Below are 24,401 nucleotides of genomic sequence, written 5' to 3'. Positions count from 1 at the left end.
TCACTAATAAATGACAACATGGCTTGAGTTTTGCTTTCAACTCAAATGTTTTACCTGGTCTTTCCTGCAGCGTGGACACTTGCTTGCAGCCTTGCTTTCCTTTCTTCACCCCCTTTTCTGGTGTGCAGGATGAAGAAATCTCAACGCAACAACACACAGAACTGTTACACTGAGGATCTACAAATACAGTAAAAGCAACCTACATTCAAACTATTAACATTAAGAATCTAATTGAATTTTGATTTGTGTAGCCAAATCCAGTCACATCTGCCTGTTGGAACAGGTGGATGTTTTCCCTACAATTTATTCGTTCAGATTTCTGTTGATGATGTTGATGGCAGAGCCTGTTGTCAATGCCTTAGTGAACAGTGACAGTATTAACAGTGTCCATAATCAAATACATAGAAAACACCACAGACTTTTAAAGCGCTTTAATCATTTTTCATGATGGAGGTATGTTGTGTTGCTTCATTCAGTCTCAGTGAGTCTTTAGCTTTTGGCAGGAGGCCAAAAAAATCCTTGGGAGAGGCAATATATTTGGAATTTTTTTCTGGACCCACTGAGTTTATTTTTAAATAATGATCAAATAGAAATGACTGGAGACAAGACTTAGCAACCATGGGATCCTGGACCTCCATCTTTCATCTAAAGCCTTTTCTAATCAAACTGTAAAAAGCCTTGAGCCAGTATTTAATGAAAAATGTACAGCTGCAAATGAAATCTAACTTGTCTGATACAAGTTTGCTTTCAGACTTCATATGAATAGCTCATTATGAGCTGAATTAATCTCTACAGCCTTTTGCCATATTTTGAGGCGGAGCCCAGCTGCACCAGAACTGTCTGGACTTTTTAATGTTAAAGTCCAAATTATATTTAAACAGATAAATATTAAATAGTGTCTGTCCTGTTAGGTTTAGAGTCTGATCTGACACTTAAATGCAGGTGTCAAAAAAGCACCAACATCATTATTAAACCCCTATTTTCTTTTTTTATTCAACTTTGGATAGATGACTGGAAACTATGAAAGTGAGATGTATGAATTTTTATTTTACAACCCATTGGTATTTCTGTAATACAGAAAAGATCATCTGGAGAAAAAGATACACAAACTTCAATGTACACGGAACCAGACACTTTACAGTGGGTTTACAAAAGGGAGTCATTTTTGTCTTAATGCATTTTGTTTGCAGAGAATGGGACGATGAATTAATCTTGAGGACAAATAAAAACATCTTGTATTTTTTTCTGATGTTACCACCCATGTCAAGGTTTTGGAGTGAATGACAGCTACGTTTTTTGAAACAAAGCAAATAGAAATTGAGAGTTTAGAACTTCCAATTTCCCCACCCTAAAAACAGAGTATATGTCATGTACATTTATTTTCTCCAATCTTGAAGATATTACCATAGCAAAGAAAAGCAATGGAAATATGACTTTTACGAGTTTACACTGTGTGGGAAGGCCTGAGCCTTAATGAAATAGCATCAAAGACCTGAACCCTTTACAGGAAAAAGGCATAAACAAACACTTGGGAAATGATGACCTTTCAGATAGTACAGCTGATGAGGAGGGAAGATTAAAGATGGTTTCAGGGGGAGAAGAGGAAGAATTGCTTTTCTTCCACACAATTAAAGCACACGAGTCTCCTTTGTAAATCAGGAAATGTCTGCAGTGGTTTTCTGTACATTGGCAATATCCACTCAGTGTGATAGACGTCCCGACAACAACTCTTAAACGCTCTCATGCCACTAGTTATGGTAATCACTCTGAAGTTCGATAAGTTGGCTGACTTTACATTAATGGTCTATCTGCTTTCTCTCTGTACTTGCATGCTAAATAAATGTCTCTCAACAACACCGGGGGAACAGCTGCCATCTGGGCCACTCCTTTCAAAGTGTACAATTACATAAAATTAGCAAGCCACGGTCACTTGTAGACACTACAGAATGTTCTTGAGGCCACCAGGGGAGGAAACAGGATAACTGCAAATAAATGAGTGGCTAAACGATCAAATGAATGAATAAGTTCATGTGTTGTTATGGCTTCACATGATCACTGCAGCTACAGCTTCAGCCGTGTTTACCTTCCCAGGGTGACCTTTGAATAAACACATGAGCAGAACGGATGCCAAAGGTTGGCTAAACGCATGCAGTGTGCAACACAATCCTAAAGCAACAAGGTGACTGACCGCCATTAGCTGGCTGTGCTCCTGTGGCTCCACTGCCCCTTTTTGAACAGCCACACAAACAGCAGCACATCAGCTGGCAGAAGATTATGTCACTGCTTAGTGTGTCAAAGTGTGTGTGTGTGTGTGTGTGTGTGTGTGTGTGTGTGTCCCCTTTGTTTTTACAAAGGCTGGGATCTTTACCGGTTATCACTGTTTATCTAAGAAGATATATACTGAGAACTGAAGGCTTCAAAATGTCTGACCACAGACCAGGCACTATGTACCATCGTCTACATCACCCTTTCAGTCTGGAGTATTCTACAAACATTTACCATTTACACGTATGTCAATACATTACTCATGTCCAAATTGCATTCTATTGCAGATGAAGTAGTTGTTTAAATTATTTATCTTCCTTTTCCCAATAGGCCTCCCTCCCCTGTTTTCCTACTGAAAATCATCCTCCTCTCTCCTCTTCCTCACTGCTGCAGTAACTTCATCCTGTTCAGAGCAGAGCCTGCCTGGAACCATTCAATCTGTGTCTCATTGAAGCTGTGATTGAGCTCCAGGGTCTCCTCAGTGCCATCGCTGTGCTTTACAACTGCTGTCAAAGGCTAGGGAGAGGAGAGAAATGAGCCAGAGTTTTCATCACAGGTCCTTTTCATTAACAGTTATTAGAAAACAAATGGCGAATGCAAAGATGGCAGTTTGAGCTGACGTGTGCTTACTTTTCCTGGAGTGAAGGTTTTGAGTCCCCTGATGGAGATTTTATCATCAGGGCGAATTTTATCGTAGTCTGATGGGTTGCTGAAGGTCAGTGGGAGAAGGCCCTGCTTTTTCAAGTTAGTTTCTAAGGACAGAAGGTCAAACAAATTTAAGATTTCAATGAAGTCAAGTATCAACTGTGTTTAATGGGGTTTCAAACACTCATGTCTGAGGGTCTGGCTCTGGCTCAGGAGGTATAGAGGTCGAGCACCAATCGTGAGTTGGTGGTTAGATGCAGGTCAGGTGTGTAAGTGTATGTGAATGGGTGAATGAGAAACAAAGAGCTTTGGGAACCCATAAGGTAGAAAGTTGCTATGGAAGTGCAGACCAATAACCATTTGTGTTCATAGAGTAAATTTTAAAAAAGCTCCCAAATACCGTGAATTCTGGCAAAACTCTTGACAATGATGGCTCTTCCTCCCAGGTGCCTGGGTTCCAGTGCCGCATGCTCTCTGCTGGAGCCCTCACCGTAGTTGTCATCTCCAACCACAACCCACGACAAACCATTAGCCTTCACACAACAAGATAAAAAGTGTGTTAGAAAAAACAATTTCATTCCAAAAAGTCCCTATATCTGATTTTTCCAGTAAGATACAAATTCAGACCAATAAACCAGCACCTGAAAGTTCCCTCTCCATGTTCCTCACCTTGTAGTGACGGGCCACATCAGGGACTCCTCCATATTCTTCTGTCAGGTGGTTTTTGATCTTGTTGATGGCATCATTCTCGCTGTTGACTGCACCGATAAGCATGTTGTTGGAGATGTTGTCCAGGTGACCGCGGAACTTCAGCCACGGCCCTGCGGCACTGATGTGGTCTGTGGTGCATTTGCCCTTCACCTGCAAAGGAGGACAATTTCATGGTAAAACCCTATACTTTGCCACTCCAGCAGTAGGACTGCCGCAGTCTGATTTCAGGAACCTCACCTTGACGAGCACCTGCATGTCCTCCAGATCATTTCCATTCCATTTGTCAAAGGGCTCCAACAGCTGTAGACGGTTACTCTGAGGGTTGACGTTCACCATAAGGTTGGTGCCGTCAGGGGGTGGATGCTGGTAGGTGTCCTGGCCTGGGTCAAAGTCCTTGGCAGGGAGTTCATCACCAGTGGGGGGCACCAACTTGAATTTTTCACCATTAGGAGAGGTAAGATAGTCAGTCTCTGGGTTGAAGTTTAATGTGCCTGCAATGGCGAGAGCTGTAACAATCTGAGGAAGAGGATAAGAGGACATTAAAATGTATGTTTATTATGTACTTCAGACTGTCATACTAGCAGACCAATTGTTAATTTTCCAGGAATGTGGATTCATTTACTTCAGGAGAGGTAACAAAAGCATGTGTCGCAGGATTGGCATCATTCCTGGCAGTGAAGTTTCTGTTGAAGGAGGTGACGATTGTGTTCTTCTCTCCCTTCTTCACGTCACGTCTGAATACAAACAGGAACAGTACTTTAACTTACACGACACACCCAAAGTCACATTAATCTATTTGGACACACTAAGTTGCAGCACAAACATTTCCAGTTATTGTTGGTCCTACCTGTCCCACTGTCCAATGCAGGGTCCACATGCATTTGCCAAGACCACGCCTCCCGCATCCCTAAGGATCTTTGCCTGCGAGATGACACAAACACATTTCAGCTTCTCCTACTCTACTCGAGGTTAAAACTTTAGGAAGATTTTGTGTGTGCTGCCACTCACATATCCATCCCTTTCAATGGTGGCACGAATTTGCTCAGAGCCAGGGGTGACTGTGAACTGAGCTTTGCACTTCAGGCCCTTATCCAAAGCCTGCTTGGCCACAGAAGCAGCACGGCCCATGTCCTCATAGCTGGAGTTGGTGCAGCTGCCAATTAAACCTTAAGAAAAAAGATTTTTTATTTTTTTAATCTTTGAGTCTGCTTCCTGGTCATGTTTTTCTGTATTCTGTAATTTGAATTAATAAATAGGAAATAAGATGAAAGCTGTATAGCCATCATGAAGAAGTTCTTACCAACTTTAACCTCTAGTGGCCAGCCGTTTTTTTCTGCCACGGCACCTACTTCAGACACTGGATGAGCCAGGTCAGGGGTAAATGGACCATTGATATGAGGCTTCAACTAGGGAAAGAAACAGCACCACAGTCAGTCAAGTACACAAAGTACTAGTAATAGTAGTGGTTTATTAAAATACTATCCAATACAAATCCAACTCTAAATTGACAGTGAAAACATATTTTCACTCTGGCTTTACCTCATCAAATGCCAAAGAAGTGTTTCCTGGCTAGAGCACTTTGTTTCTACCCCTTTCCTGTATTTCCTGGTGTTCTCCACTTTTAATTATGCGATAAAGAAGGAAACACCAAGACAATTTGAAAAAAAAAAAAAAAGCAAAAAAAGGACAGACCTCATCCAGATTGAGCTCAATGATCTGGTCATACGTGCAGCCTTCATCTGGTACCAACAGGTCAGTGTATTCATCAGCTAGGGCAGCAATCTCTAAGAAAAAAGTCATTAAAATGTAAGTTTTAAAAGTTCAAGATAAACGTGCAAATACATGCATACAATGACATTTTAGGTTTTCATTGCAGTTTGGACTTAAATCCCTTTTTAATTTTACATTCCTTGTTATGTCTTTGCTTATAAACTTTTGAGATATTAGTAACTGAGCCAGCATTTTCTTTGTGTACTCTTGGCATTGAAAACCTTAAACAGAACTGTAGATATATATGTGAAGTCTGAGTTCTGAACATACCTCCACGTCCTGTCTTCTCCAGGTAGGTCCTCATGCGGTGGTTATAGGGGAACACAGAGGTTGTGGCTCCAATCTCTGCGCCCATATTGCAGATGGTGGCCATTCCTGAACACAAAAAGATAGACTCATGTTGTATTGAATCTATATGTTGGGTCTGAGAAAGAAAAGTTATTAATATTGCCTTAATTTTACTTTAAATAACAGCCAACAAGCTAAGAAGAAAAATAACAAGTCAGATGGAAAACGCCCCACCCCCACTGACCGGTGCAGGAAATGGAATCAACCCCTGGTCCATGGTACTCTACAATGGCCCCAGTACCCCCCTTGACAGTCAGGATACCAGCCACCTTTAAGATGACATCCTTAGGAGATGTCCAGCCAGAGAGAGTCCCAGTCAGCTTTACACCAATCACCTTAGAGGAAGAGATTGAGGAGTAAATTAGGGTTAAAATAGAAATTAAATCAACCACTACTGTACAATAAGAACAATTACAACAGGATAGAGTGAGCTGAGAAGTGTATTTTGCTGACCTTGGGACACTTGAGCTCCCAGGGGATTCCTGCCATCACATCTACAGCATCAGCTCCTCCAACTCCGATACAGATGGCACCAAGTCCTCCACCGTTAGGTGTGTGGGAATCTGTGCCAATAAGCATCACTCCTGGGTATGCATAGTTTTCTAGGATGATCTATTTGGATATCAAATGAAATGTTTAGTATGCTGCAGCCATTACAGTGGCTTTAAGATTAATTACAACTTACCTGATGGATGATTCCAGAGCCTGGTTTCCAGAAGCCAACTCCATATTTTGCCCCAGCACTGGACAGAAAGTTGTAGACCTCTTCATTGACTTCCTATGAGAATCAAGACAACAGCTCAGTTTAAGGTGCTGTATGTAACATTTTAATAAAATATTGTATTGATTTATTTAAGATAAGTAAAGACATAAATAATGATCATAAACAAACTATTCTCTTTACTTTTGCCCTGGCCAGATCCTTAGCTCCTCCGATCTGAGCCTCAATCAGGTGGTCACAGTGGATGGTAGAGGGCACCGCCACCCTCGGCAGACCGCTGCTGATAAACTGCAGCATTGCCATCTGAGCTGTGGCATCCTGCATGGCCACGCGGTCAGGACGTAGGCGAAGGTAGGTGCGACCGCGATCGATTTCCTGATTGTGGGGGTCATCCAGGTGTCCATAAACTATCTTCTCTGAAAGGGTGAGTGGTCGGTTGAGTCTAGTGAAACAGTATAAAACGACATAGAAAGGAGTGTTTTCAGTGAGTTGGAACAAAAAACTATTCTATTGGATAAAATCTCACATATTCTTTCATCTTATAATATAGTTAAATTACATGCCACTGTTTCACCCAAAATCACTTCAATATGTGATTCTATAATTACCAGTCTTTGCTTGGCTAAACCTGGAGTAATTAAAAGTCTGAACAAGCAGAAGCCACAAAGCTAAACATCACCCCCCCACACTCCTGCCAACTCCACCAACCCTCCTAACAAGAAGAATTTTGTAAGGCTTTATAGAATGTCAAGTGCAACCCAGGCTGAAAAACTGGAACAAAGGTTACTATGATGAAAAATTTTGGTAACAGACAAACAAACAAACTAATTAAAACTCTTCTACTGATTAGGACATATTTGACAAAACAGTGCTGTGAGTAGCAAATACTGAGAGGACACTGACCTTTTTCGTACTATGTCAACATTGGATTGGAGGGTCTCATAGTTGATGAAAGAAGTTGGTTCAAAGCGGCTCATAGACACTTTGGCCTTGGCTCTGTAAGCTGCTGACATGTGCAAGCGGCGTGCACCATGGCCCAGGGCCAGCTGGAGATGACCACAAACAGAAATATGAACTTAGTCACATAGCTGCCTCTCCAGCAGTGTCACCCCATCAAAAATATATATTCTTCCTCACCCAAAACACAGTTATGTATTATTAATCTTGAAAGTCTACTTGAAGTTCAGGTAATAGAGCAGACTGTGTCTAAAATTGTACTCATGTGAAATAATGACTTACGCAGTGGGAAACTAGCTTGGGAATGTAATGCTGTTTTAAAGAGCACTCAAGTGTCAGATGTCAGAGCTTCCAAATAGAATTCCCCCAATGACGATCCCCTCAATCAATGGAAATAATGGCTTCAGTTCCCCAAAAAATTTTAGATGCAGCAGGGCCTCTCTCCAGTAAAGCAGACAGAGCTTCTGTGGGCAGCTTTGGTAAATATGCACTAATGTGTGGTCGTAAAGCAGGGTATTGCCAGAAAAGAACAAGGCTGTTTAGTAGATTTCCCCAAATAGCTAAAAAATAAAAAGGTATCAGACAACTGACAAGACTGAACTGTCGCAGAGCTGAAGGTTTTAAATAACCACATAGAAAAAAGGCAAACTGTGGTAAAAACTGTCACACCAATGTTTCCAGGGGACAGTAAAAAGTGACGGACATTTACATTTTTAAATGTCTTTTAAGTTGCTCCAGGAGTCATTTCTATTGCGTTGTTGCTTTTTGCAGTGTGTTTCATTATTTGGTTTGTGTTGTGTGCATTTTCTCTGTTGTGAACTTTGTTTTTTTTTGCTGTTTTTTTGCTCTATTTGCATTTGTTTTCTCGATTTGCAGTGCTGTGAGCTCTCACAGACACCGTACTTATCAGGTGCACAACACACCTTTAAAGAGCGACCTTTTCAAATAGCTTTTAATAACTTTAGTTTAAGATGTAAATGTACATTAATGCTTTTAAAGTGAGATAGATAGATAGAGGTATCCATAGATATCTATATAGATATAAATTTCTCTTTTTCTAGCCAAAAAACTGCTTCAAATGACATCACCTGGAGCATCATTTGGAGTTCAGATGATGTCATCTGGGGAAGCGGGTTACCCATGATTGCAAACTCGATACTGTGAGCAACAAGATCCTCCAGGGGATCTAGAAGCATTTTACAGCTAGTTGTAGAGAAAGATTTGATGTAGGGAAGTTTAAGGGGATTTATGTACATGTACTACTCAAACTAGAACCAAAAGAAGCAATTTCAAAATCAATTAAGGCGACCTTTAATTGGCTGACTGAGTGGAGTGAGCATTTCTGGCTTTGAACCAGTGCTAAAAATGACTGGTTAAAACATAGTTTGATGGATTCTTTGCTGTAATTTAATACATACATCCACTGTTATATGCTGCTCGCCTGCATGCAGCTCTAACCTTGTGGTTAACCTTGCTATTTAACACAACCCCCCACTTCTAAAAGTAGCCTAGACATAAGGTTTAAGGACTGACGATGTCGAAAATCATCTCATGTAAACGGAGACATTAACTGGGCTTTGTTATTACGGACAAACTAGCCGTTGCCCACTGGCTGTGTCCCCTGCAGCAGGGACACGATGACCTGACCAGCCAGCCGGTGACTGTCTCACAGCTTATGTATCCACACTAACCGCTCTGATTCTTCTGCTTTGGCTAGAATCACGTTACATTGCATGTATGTAATCTAAGGTTAGAGGTGGCATCAAACTCTAGATTACATTTATCATGTACGCAATCGATTATCTCACTTACCTGAAGCCGGGCGACAGTAAGACAGTAAGTTGCCATTTTGTTCACTGACAAAGATGTGTCGGCCAAGTTGTGACGTCACGCTTTTGTATGTAAGGGCCTCGCAGGTCCTTTAAGGATAAAATATTTTTAACGGCTTTAATTTTATCCAAAGTGTTTAAACGTGTAATTTAATGTGACATTCACAGAGTTACATTTTATTTCTTTTAATGTTTCATGAAAATAAAAATTGAAAATTCAAATCACCAAGAAATAATTTTCATATTTGAAACGACTTCTAAAGAGCTGAAAGGATAACTGTTATTTGTACTGGCTGAGCCACAATTTGACTTAACAAAAAGGTAACTAGTTAAATAATTAACTAAATTAGAATATTGTATTTTTTTTAATCAAAAACGCTGTTTTTGTACGGTGTGAGATACATCTAAACTGTATTTTTATTTTTTATTTTTGTCTTTCTGTTTAGGATCATAGGAGGAATTCTAATTTGAAGACGATAGGTGGCAGTAACGCAAATCCTCGTTTAAAATTTACAGTTCAAAGGTGAAAGTTGAACCAACTCAACAGCGCTTTCCTTACGTTAGCTCACAATGGCTAAACATCATCCAGATTTGATCTTTTGCAGAAAACAAGCTGGAGTTGGTATGTTTTATATTCTTGTGTTCCACGTGCTATCTACTACCTTACTGTTATCTTTGCTGCCACTTTGTTGTTGTCCAAGATAACGTTAGCTGCTATGCTAACATAGAGAGCATGTATTTCATTAAAAGTATGTTAGCAACGGAGTTAGCATTGAGAGGTCTACAAATTTATATCGACAGGATCAATAATGTTTGTATTGTTGGTATTTTACAGATTATGTGATATGTAATTAATTTATACTGTAGGAAACAGAAACGATTATTTTGATAACGCGTATTCATTATTGTGAAAGTAGATCTCTCTCTAAATTCACCGACTGCTTTGTTTTCCATCCCCAGCTATCGGGAGACTTTGCGAAAAATGTGAGTATTTCTATCAGTGATTATCATTATATGTTTTAACTGTTGTCTCTCTGTGAATACGGTAAAGTATTTAACGCTATCTGTATAAGTTTGTTGCCAGGTTTTTATTACATTTTTCAAGCAAGTATAAACAAGTTTAGGGGAGCAAGGGCTGAGTGTCTTGCTCAGGGACACTCACATTGTAAAATTTTCACCTCAGTGAGTTGAGGAGAGTATTCAAAGGATTTGTATTAATAGATTTAGTAATTAAAATGTTCTGCATTGATACAACAAGCACACCCTTTTATAGTATAAAATTATGGTGGGATACAAGTTGGGTTTTACCTCTACAACTGGCTTAATTTATAAGCAAAGATGAAGTCTGTGTTAAAAGATGCTTTTTTATTTATTTATTTATTTTACAGTTGTTTGGGGGTCAGCTTTTCTTACCCCCAATTATCTCATCTATCAATTCTAACTTCTCCTTAGGTGATGGAAAGTGTGTCATCTGTGATTCCTACGTGAGACCATGCACACTGGTGCGGATCTGTGATGAGTGTAACTATGGTTCCTATCAAGGACGCTGTGTCATCTGTGGAGGTCCCGGAGTATCTGATGCCTACTACTGCAAAGAGTGTACAATCCAGGAGAAAGATGTAAGAGTGCTTAAACACTAAAGAAAATAAACAGTCCATATTGGTGAGATTTTGTGTGATCTGGGATTACTTGCTGAGATCTATGAGCCATAAGAGAAAGAATTAGCAATTACAGTTTAAGCAGACCCCATATTACAAAACCTGTGTTGAAGTTTTTAAAGAGGAAGTTTTTTTTTTTTTTTCTTACTCTTGTTTCTGTTGTCTTCACAGCGTGATGGATGCCCAAAGATTGTAAACTTGGGCAGCTCGAAAACGGATCTGTTTTATGAAAGGAAGAAGTATGGCTTTAAGAAGAGGTGAAGACGCTCTGCTCCAGTCCCTGTTTTAGTTTTTCAGCTTTTTCTTCCAAACTTCAAGAAACATTTTTTGATTTGTCAATAAATCTCTGTTTTATATTTCTGCGTTTCTGTGTCATGATTTATGCACTTAAATCAATTTATTATTTTTTTTCCAAGTCCTTTCTGTTCTTTCTCGCACTTGCATCTCGTGAAATGTGAACAGTTTTCTGATTGGAGTTAGATTTTTGCTGTTTTGTACCTCACTTGTAAGTCGCTTTGGATAAAAGCATCTGCTAAATGACTAAATGTAAATGTTTCAAAACTGTAAAAAATTGTAATCACTAAGCTTAAAGTTTTAAGCTTCATTCATATTGGGCACCAACCTTTGAACAAAAAAAAAAAACAAATTAACATGTTTAAATTTCCATTTTGAGTGAAAAGTATCACAGAGATGATCCAGCTCTTTCCTTTATAGCTTATGCAACTTCTTTGGCAATGGTTCAAAGGTTTTGCTTTGTATTTTAACACTCGGGCATGATCTACAGAGCATTTGTAGTGAAAATGGTAGTATTGGGCTACAGGTTCATTTAATTTCCAATTTACCTACTGGAGATCATCTTCTGATGCTCCTACACTATATTGCCAAAAGTATTCACTAACCCATCCAAATAAATGACCTCAACCCGATAGAACACCTTTGGGATGAATTAGAGTGAAGACTGCGAGCACTGTGTATTATGTATTTCATAAACACACATCATTAACCTCGTAGAAAGCCTTCCCAGAAGAGCTGAAGCTGTTATAGCTGCAGGGTGGGCCGACATCATATTAAACCCTATGGATTAAGAATGGGATGTTACTAAAGTTCATGTGGGTCTAAAGGCAGGTGAGCGAGTACTTTTGGCAATATAGTGTGTATTCATCAGCTTGAAAGTGTATAACTACAGAGCCTCTGTGGCCAAGTGTTTGTCAGTTATGTTAAATATAATTTTATAATAACTAGTACAAAGTGCTGTACATTAAAAAGGGAAACATTTTAAATAAATAAAATCAAAGAAAAGCACAAAAGTAAAAATGCATCAAATGACAGATGGAAAATACTATTTATACTGAAACAAAAGTCTTGCATCTCAGGAAAGGCAATTTGATTAAAAATGCGTGTCAACAAGATGACAGTCTTTCCAGTTTTGGAGCCATGATGGAAAATGCTCCATCCCCCTTGTTTTTTCACAACAATCCACTGTCTGATGATGAGTTTTGTAATGGCACATATAGAATTAAAAGATTACAAATATAGGATGGAGCAACAACATCCAGTGCTTTATAAGTAATCATTATCTTAAAATTGATCCTAAAATAATCGGGTAGTCAATGTAGAGAAGCTAGACTAGGATTGTGGCCGAACTATCGGCTTATAGGCAGCTGCTAAGTTCTGAGCGATGAAGTGAGGAAAATAGGCTTTTCAACAATCAAGTCGAGAGGAGACAAAAGCATGAATAATAGTCTCAGCATTATTAAAATTTAACATAGGTCTGATTTTTGCAGTATTTGATATTATGATAAAAGCTCGACTGAGCTAGTTTAGTGATGTGATGCTTAAAACTCAAGAGGGTCAATTTTGGACAGGAGATTTAATTCTTTTGGATTTGACTTTTCTTCGAGATGAACTGTTCACTGCTAGAAACTTAAGAAGCATTTCTACGCTTTCTCAATAAAGCTTTATTTATACATACTTTATATCCAAGACAAAAGTTGACCACACTCAAAATGTCAGTACATTTCTTTACAAAGTAATACAAAGACAGAAACAGGAAGTTTAAAAACCATAAGTCAAATTGACCTGATGTAATTTCTATTAAAGCAGAAAGCCATAAAAATATTAAAATGGAGTCAGGAAGCTCATTACAGTTGAGTGCCAAACTTTGCATTCACTTGATATGGCTAGACATAACATAATATTTAATGGATTGTACAGTACAATTTTTTTCTTTGTCAGAAAAATGTCAGATGCAGACAAACACTCTCAAATCATTGCGCCTTTATGTTCTATTATTCGTGTTCTATTATTCATTTCCTCATAGATTTGCGTTTTCTCACCACATATACAAAATTATTAAACGTTGATTTCCTCAGGTCACATCATCTTGTTCTAAAACTTTGTTCAAATGCGCCTTAGTATACTACACTTATTATGCTTTTCTCCTAAACAATCCATTAAACTGTGAAGATGAACACTTTTATTCCAGTTCGCTAAGGACTTTAACAGGCCGCCTTTGTTTTAGATTCTTAAGTAGCTCAGAAGTTTTCTATCACCTCTTTCCGTCAGTTTTCTTAGAAATATAGTCACATTAAGATTCTTCCTTCATTTCTAGATGATGTTCATAATCTATGGTCTTAAGAGAGAGATGTTTTTTATAGCTCTCTTCAGCTTTATGAAGGTTCACCAATTTTGGGGTCTGACATCTTATGCAAGCTGATTTAAATATCAGACACCAGATTTTACATAGTAAAGGTTATTAATGGTTGATTAAGGGGCATGCAAACATTTATAATGTTACTTTTTTTCCCCCAATATGATCATTTTTGTTACTTCTAACAAAGGAAAATTTGCACTTGTTTAATGTGCATTAAATATTATGTTAAGGGAAAAAAAAACAAACAAACATTGCTCTGCCCTTTTTGCCATTTGAACATAAGGGAATGCAAACTTTTTCACTCAACTGTATCATTCATGTCACAATTACACTAAAAGGTATGAATTTAAAACTCCACCTTAGATATATTACAAAAGGACATGACTTTTTAGACTGAATTTAAAGAAAGTTATTCACACAAAGTAGAAAAATGTGGTATTCTCGACTTAGTTTGACTCCACAGAAAAGCAACAGCAGGAATAAACAAAACTGTATTTACTGCGGGTTGTAATGAAAAACAATATAACCTGTATTAGGTTATATGTCATTTGAGAACTCTTTTGTTTGTGAACATTGTTTCTGTCTCACACACACACACACACACACACACACACACACACACACACACACACACACACATCAAACAAGATACCATGAAATTGAATTAATCCTAGTAAAAAGACATAATGTGTATGGATTAAAGCCCAGCAGCAAAGAACAGCTTTCCCTTGTTGTTAGAATAGGACAATGAAATAATCCAGGATTAAGTTACAACTTTTTTCCAATTGTGATGTTACACAATATGTCCCTCTGTAAACTGGCAGACTGCACACTGCATTGAAATGGCTTTAGACAAAGAAGACACTTTGAGATTTTGGGGTCTCTTATAAGTGAAAGAAACACCCCAATACAGTCTGCATTCACTGAGACTTCCTGGTTTGTCCAAGAATAGTAATAAAACAGTAAAAAAAAACAATTGTGGCAACAGAAACTGCCATCTAACAAGTCTTAGAATAAGTAAACCATCTAAAGACACAAACGAATAAAAGTTGCTGAATGTTTTTTACTGTTCCATTCCACTCAAAAGGATTCAGTACTTTGTTTTGGTTGTTCATCTCAAGCAATTGAATTAAAGACTTGCTATATGTACAACCCAAATTCATTAGGTCACTGTAATAAACAAAGTTTTATTTCACACACTTACCAGATTAACCTTTCACCACCAGCTGCCTGTAATAAAGCACTACCTGTGCCATTTGCTTCCAACAGAACAAACTAACATGCATCAAGTCAAATCATCAATGAAAGAAGTTAACCTCTGACAGGGAATTTACTATTTCACTGCTTAATATCTATCCAAAACTAAATAAATCCAATTCCAAAACTGTACTGTCGCAATGAGTACATTTGTAAAATAATGGGGGAAAAAAAAATCTATAAATTATTAGAATTATTTTAGGCCACAATTATTTTTAGTACATGCAACAGTGTATTCTACACACAACACTTTTGAAGCTTTACTGACATAAACAGACGAGTAAACATTACAACCTGCAGAGGTCCAAGCAGAAATCCTACTCACCGACAAACATGAGAGCGTCTGCGTTACATACACTCAAACAGGGAGAATAGAGCGTTTATGTACAGCTCTGTGCCACTGGCGATTGTTTATGTGGAGAAGAGAACTTGGCTGAACCTTTCGCCCTTGTCACAGTTTTCCCCTGTAGAAGTTTAAGTTGTTGGAAATGTCCCACTTAAAACGTCTTGTTGGGCAAAGAAGCCCAGCTCTTAAATTTGAATATAAAAGTAGACAGGCAGATTTTAGAATTTAAATGTGGAAACAACTGGAAGCAACTTGCAGAGCAGTTCATTTCTACTAATACTATAAATAATAAAAATACCTTCTAATCTAATCTAAATAATGTAAAAATAAATCTAAAAAACCCAGTTTCTCCAACACAGACATCACAAATCCTTTTTAAACGAAGTAATATAAAACATGATAGAAGTACACTTCCTTGTAGAGATGTACTGAAGAAGCACTTGAATATTCTCCCCCACTGACCTCATTCACATAGATGTTAAATGTAAGTCATAAAATAAGAAATAAAGAGATATCAGGTCTTAACATGCTATTCCACCTTCATGCCAACATCAGTCTTTCCCCCCACACATGCTCTCCTCCTCCTCTTCGTCATCTGACTGATTGTAGTGTCAACTCCTAGTTCGGATTTATTTATTCATTTGGAAAATAAACGAATCAATCAACTGTTGTCTATTGGTCTTCTGCCACAGCGCTTGAAAGAGAAGAGAACAAGGATGAATGACAAGGGGAGGAGGAGGTGGTGAGGTTAACATTAATGTGCTGTTTCTAATGTGTTACACCAATCAACAAGACTGTGTGATTATTTTACAGATCCTCATATATGAAATTAAAAAAATACAACAAAAAGTTTTAGTAAAGCTCCACTGTGCAGCTTATTTGTCATTTGTCACATTAGTCTATAAAACTTCAGTTCTGTCTCGTTTTTTGATGTTACCTTTGATACAAAAGCTGATTTATTATAACCCACATCCACATTTTCACCACTTTCAGTAGATTGGGTGTATGTCGACAAGGCCGACGATCAGAACTCAATAATTTCTTTAACTTCACTTCTTAAAACAAAGTGACTGATACTGTTCTGTGGATGTCCTTTACAGTTGTATGCATCTTATGTTTAGGTGCCTTACAGGGGTCCAAATTTGGCTTCATATCGTCCTACAACATTCTTGTAGCGGCCGCACTCTTTCCGTAGCTCTGCAACCTCCGTCCGCAGCGCTGCATTCTCGCGCTCCAGGAAAGCTGCTCGGACAGTGATCTGGTTCTCCTTTAACCTGCGGGCATCTCGTGAGCGTTTGGCGGCCAGGTTGTTTTTCTTTCTCCTGTGCCAGTACTTTTCATCCTGAGGAGTGGAGAAGAAAAAAAAAAAAAACAGCAGGGTTGAACAGGGTCCAAGAAACAAAACACCAAACTGTTCAATCTTATTATTGACGCATTAGCCCAAATCTGACCCCAGATAACTTTGCAATGTGGCCCTCATCCAAGCTTCTTTCTGTCTGTAAACAAAACCAGTTTTCTCTGGCAGACTGAATAGGAAGGAAAACTTCAATTCTTGGATTATCAAAACGCTGAGTCACTGTGAGTTGCCAGAAGTGATTTATTGTGACATGGCAACGTTTCTGTCCTGTGTTAAATTAATAACTTTTTTTAATCATTCAATGTCATTTTGACACCTTCAGTTACACTTTAAAATAGCCTGTCAACACTGCAAGAAGTGGGACATGTCGATCTTTTTACTATTGTTGTGTCAGCTAAAGTTGAAGTCACTTTTATACACTGATACTTTTTCTACATAGGCCAACATGCATTAGTACCTGAACATGTAGTTTTTCCAATACACTATTTTACACTTCAAACATCAGCAAACTTTAAAATGTGAAATTTAATCAAATGAAAACTCAACTACATTACCCTCAATGCTTTATGCTTCACTTCACTATTACAGTATTCTATAAAACGAACAAACCACAAACAGCAATACTAACTGCTGGACAGAGTCCAGCTAAAGTCTCTGAGCTTAAGAGGCTCATCCTGTCTCTGCCAGCATACCTTTTGTTCTTCTGGCACCAACACCTTCTTCGCCTTTTTGATCATAGGTTGTGGCTTGAGCTCATCTTCACTGAACTTGTGTTTACGTGGGTCAAACAGCTCACCCCCAGGCACACTTGACAGGACCAGGTCTGTGGGATCTGGCTCGTAGTTGACATCAACCTCAATATCTTCAGGACTCACAGGCTCAGGGGTCACTCTGTCCTTTTCTGTTTCCACTTCTGAGACAGACAAAGAAGGGACATAAGAGCAAGCTGCAGTTTAAACTCAAGGTCAGTGACACAACCAGCACTATGGCAAGAATTTGCCAGTAGCAAAAGTTTGTAAATTAAGAGATAATCATTGAGTCAAAGCAACAGTGCAGCATCACAGCATTATCATATGAGAGGTTTAAATTTTAACCAAATAAATACACGCAAGTGTAAAATAAAAACTGGTTGCAAAACTTTTTGTGCTAACTGACATTCAGTAGTTTATGTGGCTGTGCACAAGCTTGAAGAACAACCAGGCTAGAGAGGGTCCCCTAACTCACCTGCAGTAACATCACAAGTGATATCAGAGTCACTTTTGGTAATGATCACCACTTCCTCCCCACACTTGTCCAACTCCTGAATGGGTAGCAGGGCCACTGCTGGGTTGGTAACCTTAGTCTCGGCCTCAGGCTTCTCTGACTTCCCAGCATCTCCCTCTGCGCTGCTCATTAGAGAGTCCTCATCAGGGGAAGTAGGAATGCCATTCTCCATGAGGAATTCCTCCAGATCCATGTATTCCAGGTGGAAATTTTCCCCATCATAAGGAATAGTCTTATCCCAGATAGCAGGGGTCAAGGCGGCTGAAGGACCCATATCACCCCCTCCAGCACCCAGGTCGACATTATCTCCCAGACACAGCTTTTCCTTGTCAGTGTCTGAAACACAGAGAAGACAGAAGTTCGTAAATATAGGTAGATAGATGTGCCATAAAATATGAAAACTGACAGGATAGCCCCTTAAAAAAAACCATAGCTGAGACATGACCCATTTTAAAAAGGAGGTTCCATTCCAAATAGACCCTAACTAGAAATGGCTCTAAGCCCCCCCCCCCCCCAAACCTAAGCATTCCGGGCACTTTTTGCATTAAAAGGGGTTTAAGCCACGAGTTTCCACAACAGCTATGAACTGCAAAACGACAACATTGCTCAGTGTATGACCACACCGGTGATCATATCCTATCTGCACAAACATTACCATTTAGCGGACTAATCCCAATGTCACGGTGACTTTATTTGGGCCATCATTTAACTAGAGCACACACATTAGCTAGCGTGTAGCAACAAGACACCTTCGATCACACACCCAGACAAGTCACGCATTTGCCTTCTTATGATCGTAACTTGGGAATTTCTGTGAGCACAGTGTTCAGTCACGGAAATCGAGGAAAGGAATGTCAACAAAGGCTGCGTTTAAAGTCAGGGGCGTGTCTAGAAAAGTCTCGATGCTGAGCTGGGTCACAAACTTAGCAAAGCGAGGCCCGTGTACGGGGTGTAACGTTACTCCGACGGCAGTGTGCGCTGTGCACAGGAGTTTCGCTGAAAATTTGTCACACGGGCGATTACTCTAACATAAATAACACGCTTTCTCGATTTTACTTCGGTTGAACTCGTTCTTAACGTAACGCTACATCGGCCTCTCGTCCTCTCCCCGCCACTTCGCTGCACCTACCGTCGTCGCCGTCCAGTATATTCGGAGGAGGCATTTCCATGATTTTCTTCAGAACCACCGGGAATGAACCCGTGGTCCCGGTTTCTGTTGCCATTGTGATGAGAACTGGCTCTGCGGACATTTTTTTTGTCACTTGTTGTTCGCGTTATCCACACAGCAGCGACAGAGAAGCGAGCCTCCTGCTAAATCGAAAACACCAGCTATCTATTTCTGCTTTATAATAATCCACAAAATACTCGATAAAAAGTAGCAACAACCCTCAGGGCATCGCTACTTCCTCTCTAGTCTTGCTCCCCTGCCTCGACAATGTCCGTGCTTAGAGGATTTTTGTGTTTGGAACAAGCTGTACCGCCTACTAATTTTCCTCACTCCGCCTTGCCTGCTGCTGATAGGCGAGTTGGGCCTTATTAATATTAATGAGCTCATTCAGTGATGGGCGGTGATTCTCGCGAGAAGCCAATAACGATGGTCGCTTGCAACCAGCTGAACTCTCGTTGGTTGACCGAGTTACATATATGTAACCGCTGACTTTATTAAGAGCAAACGCATCACGAGCAATAAACTAAGTCCAAACTTGCACCTATTTTCTAAACTATATTCTAAAATATGTTTTACGCATATAAACTGCAAAACTCTGTGTAACTTATCAATAAGAGACGGCCTTCAGGAGTCATTTAAGATGTTGTGATGTGTCTGCTATTTGCAACTAGCGAACTGAAGCTTCTTCTAAAAGAGCGCTACCGCTGCTCCGATCACATGGGAAAACATGTGCACTTGCCACTGTTGCATATCGACTGGCAGCGTCCAATGAAACAGCGCAACGCCTCTGACGCTCACGTGCCGAGACGTGTAATAAGGGCGACGCTTCGTAGCCGGAAGGCCACTCAATAGCATGACATACAATATTTACGGGTGCAGGGCTGCAGCCCTGCAGCAATTCCAGCAGCAAAGATCTGCGTGTTTTAAACTCGCTCAGTTGCTACAGCAGCACTGGATTAATCTCTCAGCATCTCTCGGGCTAAATAAAAAGTCTTAGTATAAAGTCTTAGTATGCAGATGATAAGTGAAAGGAAAATAGTTTTACTTTTTTTTTAAGAGCACGTATGCGCACTTGATCATTAACAAACATTGATTCTAATGCAAATATATATCTACTTATCTTTGACAGCTTAGTGTATTCAAAATAGAATAGCTGCAGTACAGAGTTTATACAGTGTCTACCAGAATCATTATGATATATTACAATGGGATTCAGCAATCACTATCCACGTGATGCAAGATAGACTTCAATGGAAGTGGTGGAAGGAGTGTTCCCCTCAACTGCTGCTTGCAACAATATGAGGGGAACCAAAGTCTGATTATGTAAACATTAATTGTTTTTGTACATTGTCTGACAGCCTATGCATTCTGTGGGCTTCTTTAGAGACACGTATAACAAAACACCCAACAGATGATAATGAAATCCCTGTGAAATGAAGTCAGTAACAGAGCACCTTTCAATGTGATGAAATTACCTGACCCTAATCTCATTTATCTAAATATGGACCAGGACTATCTAGTAATTAAATAATCTAAGTCCAGTTGCTCCTCTTTCTCTTTCTCTACACATCCATTTTACCTAAGACATGGGTTATATGACCACAAAATAAACAGCACCAAAGTGGGTTAAGTGTTCTCTTTTTTCTGATGAACACGGACATGATTTGCTTAAAACTAACGGGTTTTAACCATAAGTGCAGCACTTGTTTAACAGAGTAATGTGTAGTGACAGAGTAGAATATTTGCTCACTATGTCTGTTGATGGACAACAAATGTTACAAATTGCCATTTGCTCAAACGTAAGAATTTCAGAGTAGTAATGCAGAGATAATTAAAGCCTTGCAATTGAAACTTTTGCGCAACATTTAAAAGCTGATTTCAGGGTGATAATCTGACAATCCAAGGTGATGGTGAAGGTCAAGAAGGTTTGTCTCACTAAAGTAGAGCATGTTTGTCAGTTAAGATCAAAACAGGTGACATTCTTAATCGGGTTATGATGATCACCAAAATTACAGTTTGCCAGAATATCAATAATTGTTTTTCCTTGTTCAAGCTTACTGTCACTATGTAACTTTCCCATGATACTTATTCTGAAAGGTAACTTAATGGCTTAATGTGGACGACACAGCAAGAGAATTTGTCACTAGGTTGTTTCTACAGTCTTTCGTATCACTCCTGTAAGTCAATATCCACAGCTTCTGACCTACTTTGATTTAATCGGTCTCGTCACAGACCTCCAGTGTACGCAAACATCTACGCTCAATTGAAAGCAATGAAATGGAATATTTAATTATGTCACGTTGAAAACTAACTGTCCCTACATCAGCAACCGGACCTTCATAAAACACGAACTCTAAAGTCACTGCATTAGAAGTCCGAGACAACACACGTCCCTGTTTGACATGACAGCCACTTACCGTTGTCGTCTAAATTTGGGAGAGTAAACACATGCTCAACAAGAGCCCTGAACATCTCCGGGATCTCTGTAGACATGTTTTATTTTGCTGGATGTTGCAAGTTATTCAACAAATGTTTTAGAGCTGGGGCTGCTCACAAGAAGCAGCAGATGAAATAAAGTCCCCTTGGTTAAACGAGGCTGACAGCTCCAGAAAAGTGCTGGGAATCTCAACAATCTGACGACGGGTCGCACGCTATGAACTCTCCACTAGAAGTTACTTGAGGAACCCCGCCCTCTCATTTCCCAAGCATCCAATCAGCAGAGCGAGTTAGACGGAAAGAGCCTCGATTGGTCGATGTTTGGGTCCGTCAGAGTGGAAACGGCCAATTTCGAACCTCGTCTTATACTAGAATAGAATAAAAAAAAGAAGGGAAAACAGGAGAAAAAATGTGGACCGTAGGTAACCATAAGGTGGTGGAAATGTTTTTCACCGCTCATTCATTTTAAATAGGATGGTCAAAACCAACCACCATTAGAACCATTTTATATAATGTCCTTCAGTATAACTCCACCATCCACTGTGACCTCGCTAATGAACACAGTAGAATCATCTTTGTCTGTTTTAAATTGCAAACAGAGCAATTATAACCTTGTAAAAATACAAGTCATGGCAGAGCTGCTGTACTGGATTGCACCTAATATGATGGCCAGTGAGTGTAGTTTATTTAGGCGATAGGCTACTGTAGGAGGTAGGTCAACCAAATAAAACCTATTCACTACATATCACTAATTTCAAGCTACTGCACATTTTAGGTCCTGGTTTTAGTAGATGAAATGTCAGCCAATGGCTCAAAGTATATAAAGTATAAGTTTAAAGTAAAATACGTGTGTATAAAGATAACATATCTGTTTCTCACGAGACTTTGACTTTTAGTAGGAGGAGGGCAGTCATTTCACATGGGTGTAGTCCAGAGACATGCCCACACAAGAGCTCCCCAACTGAATTTCATGCTCAAATTATAACTTTATTCATTCAGGGCACTATTTAGAGTGGAATGACAGACTACATAAAATATAAGTTAAGTACTTGGGATTTCTTACACTGAACAAACACTTTATGAATGCTTTATTATTAATATACACTTTATTATGAGTTTTAAACCTTTTAAATCATTCAATTAGTTTAAAATAATTTGCTAAACGTGCCACCCTATTTTGACTATGTGCCCCACTCTGTCCATTAAAATAAAACATTCTAAATCTGCCCCCGTATTCATTGCAGGCTATTACAAGATTATTTTAAGCTTGTTTATTTTTGCGGGTTAAACAAATAAATAAAAATGAATCCCTACATCTAATCTCTCAAAGCACTAACATCACCTCAGGCTTATGAGGGAGGTGTGTCAAAGTATTTACATGTGCACAACTGGTTTTTTAAGACTTTTCAAGATGTGTGGAAAAACTTCACTACCCTCAAAGTCATTTGTAATGATCAGTGTTGATGCGTCCTCACATTCTTACAATTTTAGTTGAAACTGTGCCATAGACTGACCACATATACAATACTGTATAATATCGCATCTTATACTTACTGTAGGTTAGTATAGTAGGGGACCATCGGGTTGAGATGCAGAAGGCAACAGGTTCGAATCCTGCCCCACCAATGGCTACCTTGGTGCTGATCCCACGCCAGGATAAAATGGGAGGGTTGGGGTATGAAGGGCATCAAAGTAAAACCTCACGCCAAATCAATGCATAGAACATTTTCTGCTGTGGAGACCACTGAAGGGATAAGCTGAAAGCCCTTGATCTATACTTAGGTTAGTATAGAAGCAATGAGCACTAGAAAGTATTATCTAAGATCAAGGGTTAACAATTTGAATGCTCCTGTGACTGAACAGGAAATAATTTAAATTTCGTTATTTTTATAATTACTTTCTATGCAGAAAATACAAAAATTGTAGCCTAGAAAAATCCACCATTGGCAGCAAAAACCTTTCTTATAGCCCAAGGTTATATCAACAAATGTTTTGTTTCATCAGAGCAACAGTACAAACACTATAAATGATCAGTTTAATGTAGGACAAGGAGAAAACAAGAGTTTCTCCCATTTATAAAGCATTAACAATGACATTTGCAACTTCTGCAAATAAAAAAAATTTAATACAAAAAACCTTAGTGAATTGATTATAAAAATAATAATTTGAATGTGCAACTACCTGGAACTGGGTGAATTAAAATTGTTTTAACATAAGTTCCTCACTCTCCTTGATCAAATTACAACCCCAATTCAAAAAAAGTTGGAACGATGTGTTAAAGGTAAATAAAAACAATGCAATTCTTTGCAAATCTCCTCAACCCATGCTGCATGCTCAACAGTACAACAACAAAAAAACAACAGTAGCATAAAGTGTAGCCTGGTAACTGGAAATTTGTGTAAGGTTAAACACATCTCATACAACACCAATTCTATAAAAGCTGGGACGATGTGTAAAACGCAAATAAAAACAGAATGTAATGATTTGCAAATCTCATCAACCCATGATTTTCGGGCCTTTAGGCAGCACTGCATTAGAAACAGGCCTGATTCTCTACTGGACATCCCTGCATGGACTCAGAAATCACTGTCTGTAAACACAGTTCGCTGTGCAATCTACAAATGTAGGTTAAAGCTGTATCGTGCAAAGAAGAAGCCATATATGAACATGATCCAGAAGCTCTGCCGTGTTCTCTGGGCCAAAGCTCATTTAAAATGTAAAAATGTTCTGTAGTCAGATGAGTCAAATTTTTTAATTCTTTTTGGAAACCATGGACGCCGTGTCCTGCTGATCAAAGAGGAGAGGGACCATCCAGCTTGTTATCTGGAAACAGTTCAGAAGCCTGCATCTTTGATGGTGTGGGGCTGCATTAATGCTTGTGGTGTGGGCAGCCTACACATCTGGAAAGGCTCCATCAATGCTGAAAAGTACATAGAGGTTCAAGAGCAACATATGCTCCCATTCAGATGTCGTCTCATTCAGGGAAGGCCTTGGATATTTCATCAAGACAATGCTAA

The 24,401-nt window shown here is 39.1% G+C and overlaps 3 protein-coding genes across 5 annotated transcripts; 1 reads left to right on the top strand and 2 right to left on the bottom strand.

Moving 5' to 3' along the window:
* Positions 1-1,027: 1,027 nt before the first annotated feature.
* aco2 (aconitase 2, mitochondrial) lies at positions 1,028-9,345 on the bottom strand. 2 transcript variants are annotated; one of them, XM_067487867.1, is made up of 17 exons: positions 9,230-9,345; positions 7,364-7,506; positions 6,644-6,902; positions 6,425-6,517; positions 6,193-6,351; positions 5,924-6,074; positions 5,662-5,766; positions 5,314-5,405; positions 4,922-5,027; positions 4,630-4,787; positions 4,469-4,542; positions 4,244-4,355; positions 3,859-4,137; positions 3,580-3,771; positions 3,311-3,443; positions 2,896-3,017; positions 1,028-2,781 (listed from the first exon to the last, which is right to left on the bottom strand). In XM_067487867.1, exons 1-17 carry the CDS (start codon positions 9,263-9,265, stop codon positions 2,647-2,649), a joined length of 2,349 nt encoding a protein of 782 aa, XP_067343968.1. In that variant the 5' UTR covers positions 9,266-9,345; the 3' UTR covers positions 1,028-2,646. The 2 variants fall into 2 exon arrangements, with proteins under 2 accessions (XP_067343968.1, XP_067343969.1); XM_067487868.1 differs by lacking the exons at positions 7,364-7,506; positions 9,230-9,345 and adding an exon at positions 7,069-7,160.
* Positions 9,346-9,717: 372 nt separating this feature from the next.
* Positions 9,718-11,260, top strand: phf5a (PHD finger protein 5A). The gene is made up of 4 exons (XM_067487869.1): positions 9,718-9,868; positions 10,207-10,230; positions 10,699-10,865; positions 11,076-11,260. The coding sequence occupies exons 1-4, from the start codon at positions 9,817-9,819 to the stop codon at positions 11,163-11,165; spliced, it is 333 nt and encodes a 110-aa protein (XP_067343970.1). The 5' UTR covers positions 9,718-9,816; the 3' UTR covers positions 11,166-11,260.
* Positions 11,261-14,130: 2,870 nt separating this feature from the next.
* tefa (TEF transcription factor, PAR bZIP family member a) lies at positions 14,131-21,572 on the bottom strand. Of its 2 annotated transcripts, none has more exons than XM_067488620.1 (5): positions 21,366-21,572; positions 17,742-18,116; positions 17,210-17,430; positions 16,291-16,502; positions 14,131-15,854 (listed from the first exon to the last, which is right to left on the bottom strand). In XM_067488620.1, exons 1-5 carry the CDS (start codon positions 21,439-21,441, stop codon positions 15,833-15,835), a joined length of 906 nt encoding a protein of 301 aa, XP_067344721.1. In that variant the 5' UTR covers positions 21,442-21,572; the 3' UTR covers positions 14,131-15,832. The 2 variants fall into 2 exon arrangements, with proteins under 2 accessions (XP_067344721.1, XP_067344720.1); XM_067488619.1 differs by lacking the exon at positions 21,366-21,572 and adding an exon at positions 18,910-19,239.
* Positions 21,573-24,401: the final 2,829 nt, after the last annotated feature.

Source organism: Channa argus, chromosome 20 (assembly GCF_033026475.1).
Source record: "Channa argus isolate prfri chromosome 20, Channa argus male v1.0, whole genome shotgun sequence".
NCBI lineage: Eukaryota > Metazoa > Chordata > Actinopteri > Anabantiformes > Channidae > Channa > Channa argus.
Note: the sequence above shows the minus strand (reverse complement) of the source record. Positions and strands in the feature narration are given on the sequence as shown.

Bases quoted from the DNA above. Each gene is read 5' to 3' on its own strand.
- aco2 (XM_067487867.1), bottom strand. From the start codon at position 9,265: ATGGCAACTTACTGTCTTACTGTCGCCCGGCTTCAG. The intron at 3,444-3,579 runs GTGAGGAACATG...TGTTGTGTGAAG, and splicing joins ATGTGGCCCGTCACTACAAG to GCTAATGGTTTGTCGTGGGT. The intron at 2,782-2,895 runs GTAAGCACACGT...TCCTCTCCCTAG, and splicing joins AAACCTTCACTCCAGGAAAA to CCTTTGACAGCAGTTGTAAA.
- phf5a (XM_067487869.1), top strand. From the start codon at position 9,817: ATGGCTAAACATCATCCAGATTTGATCTTTTGCAGAAAACAAGCTGGA. The intron at 10,231-10,698 runs GTGAGTATTTCT...ACTTCTCCTTAG, and splicing joins CGGGAGACTTTGCGAAAAAT to GTGATGGAAAGTGTGTCATC. The intron at 10,866-11,075 runs GTAAGAGTGCTT...TTGTCTTCACAG, and splicing joins GTACAATCCAGGAGAAAGAT to CGTGATGGATGCCCAAAGAT.
- tefa (XM_067488619.1), bottom strand. From the start codon at position 19,030: ATGTCCGCAGAGCCAGTTCTCATCACAATGGCAACAGAAACCGGGACC. The intron at 18,117-18,909 runs GTAGGTGCAGCG...TCTGTGTTTCAG, and splicing joins TATACTGGACGGCGACGACG to ACACTGACAAGGAAAAGCTG. The intron at 15,855-16,290 runs GTAAGGCACCTA...TTCTCTTTCAAG, and splicing joins GAAGCCAAATTTGGACCCCT to CGCTGTGGCAGAAGACCAAT.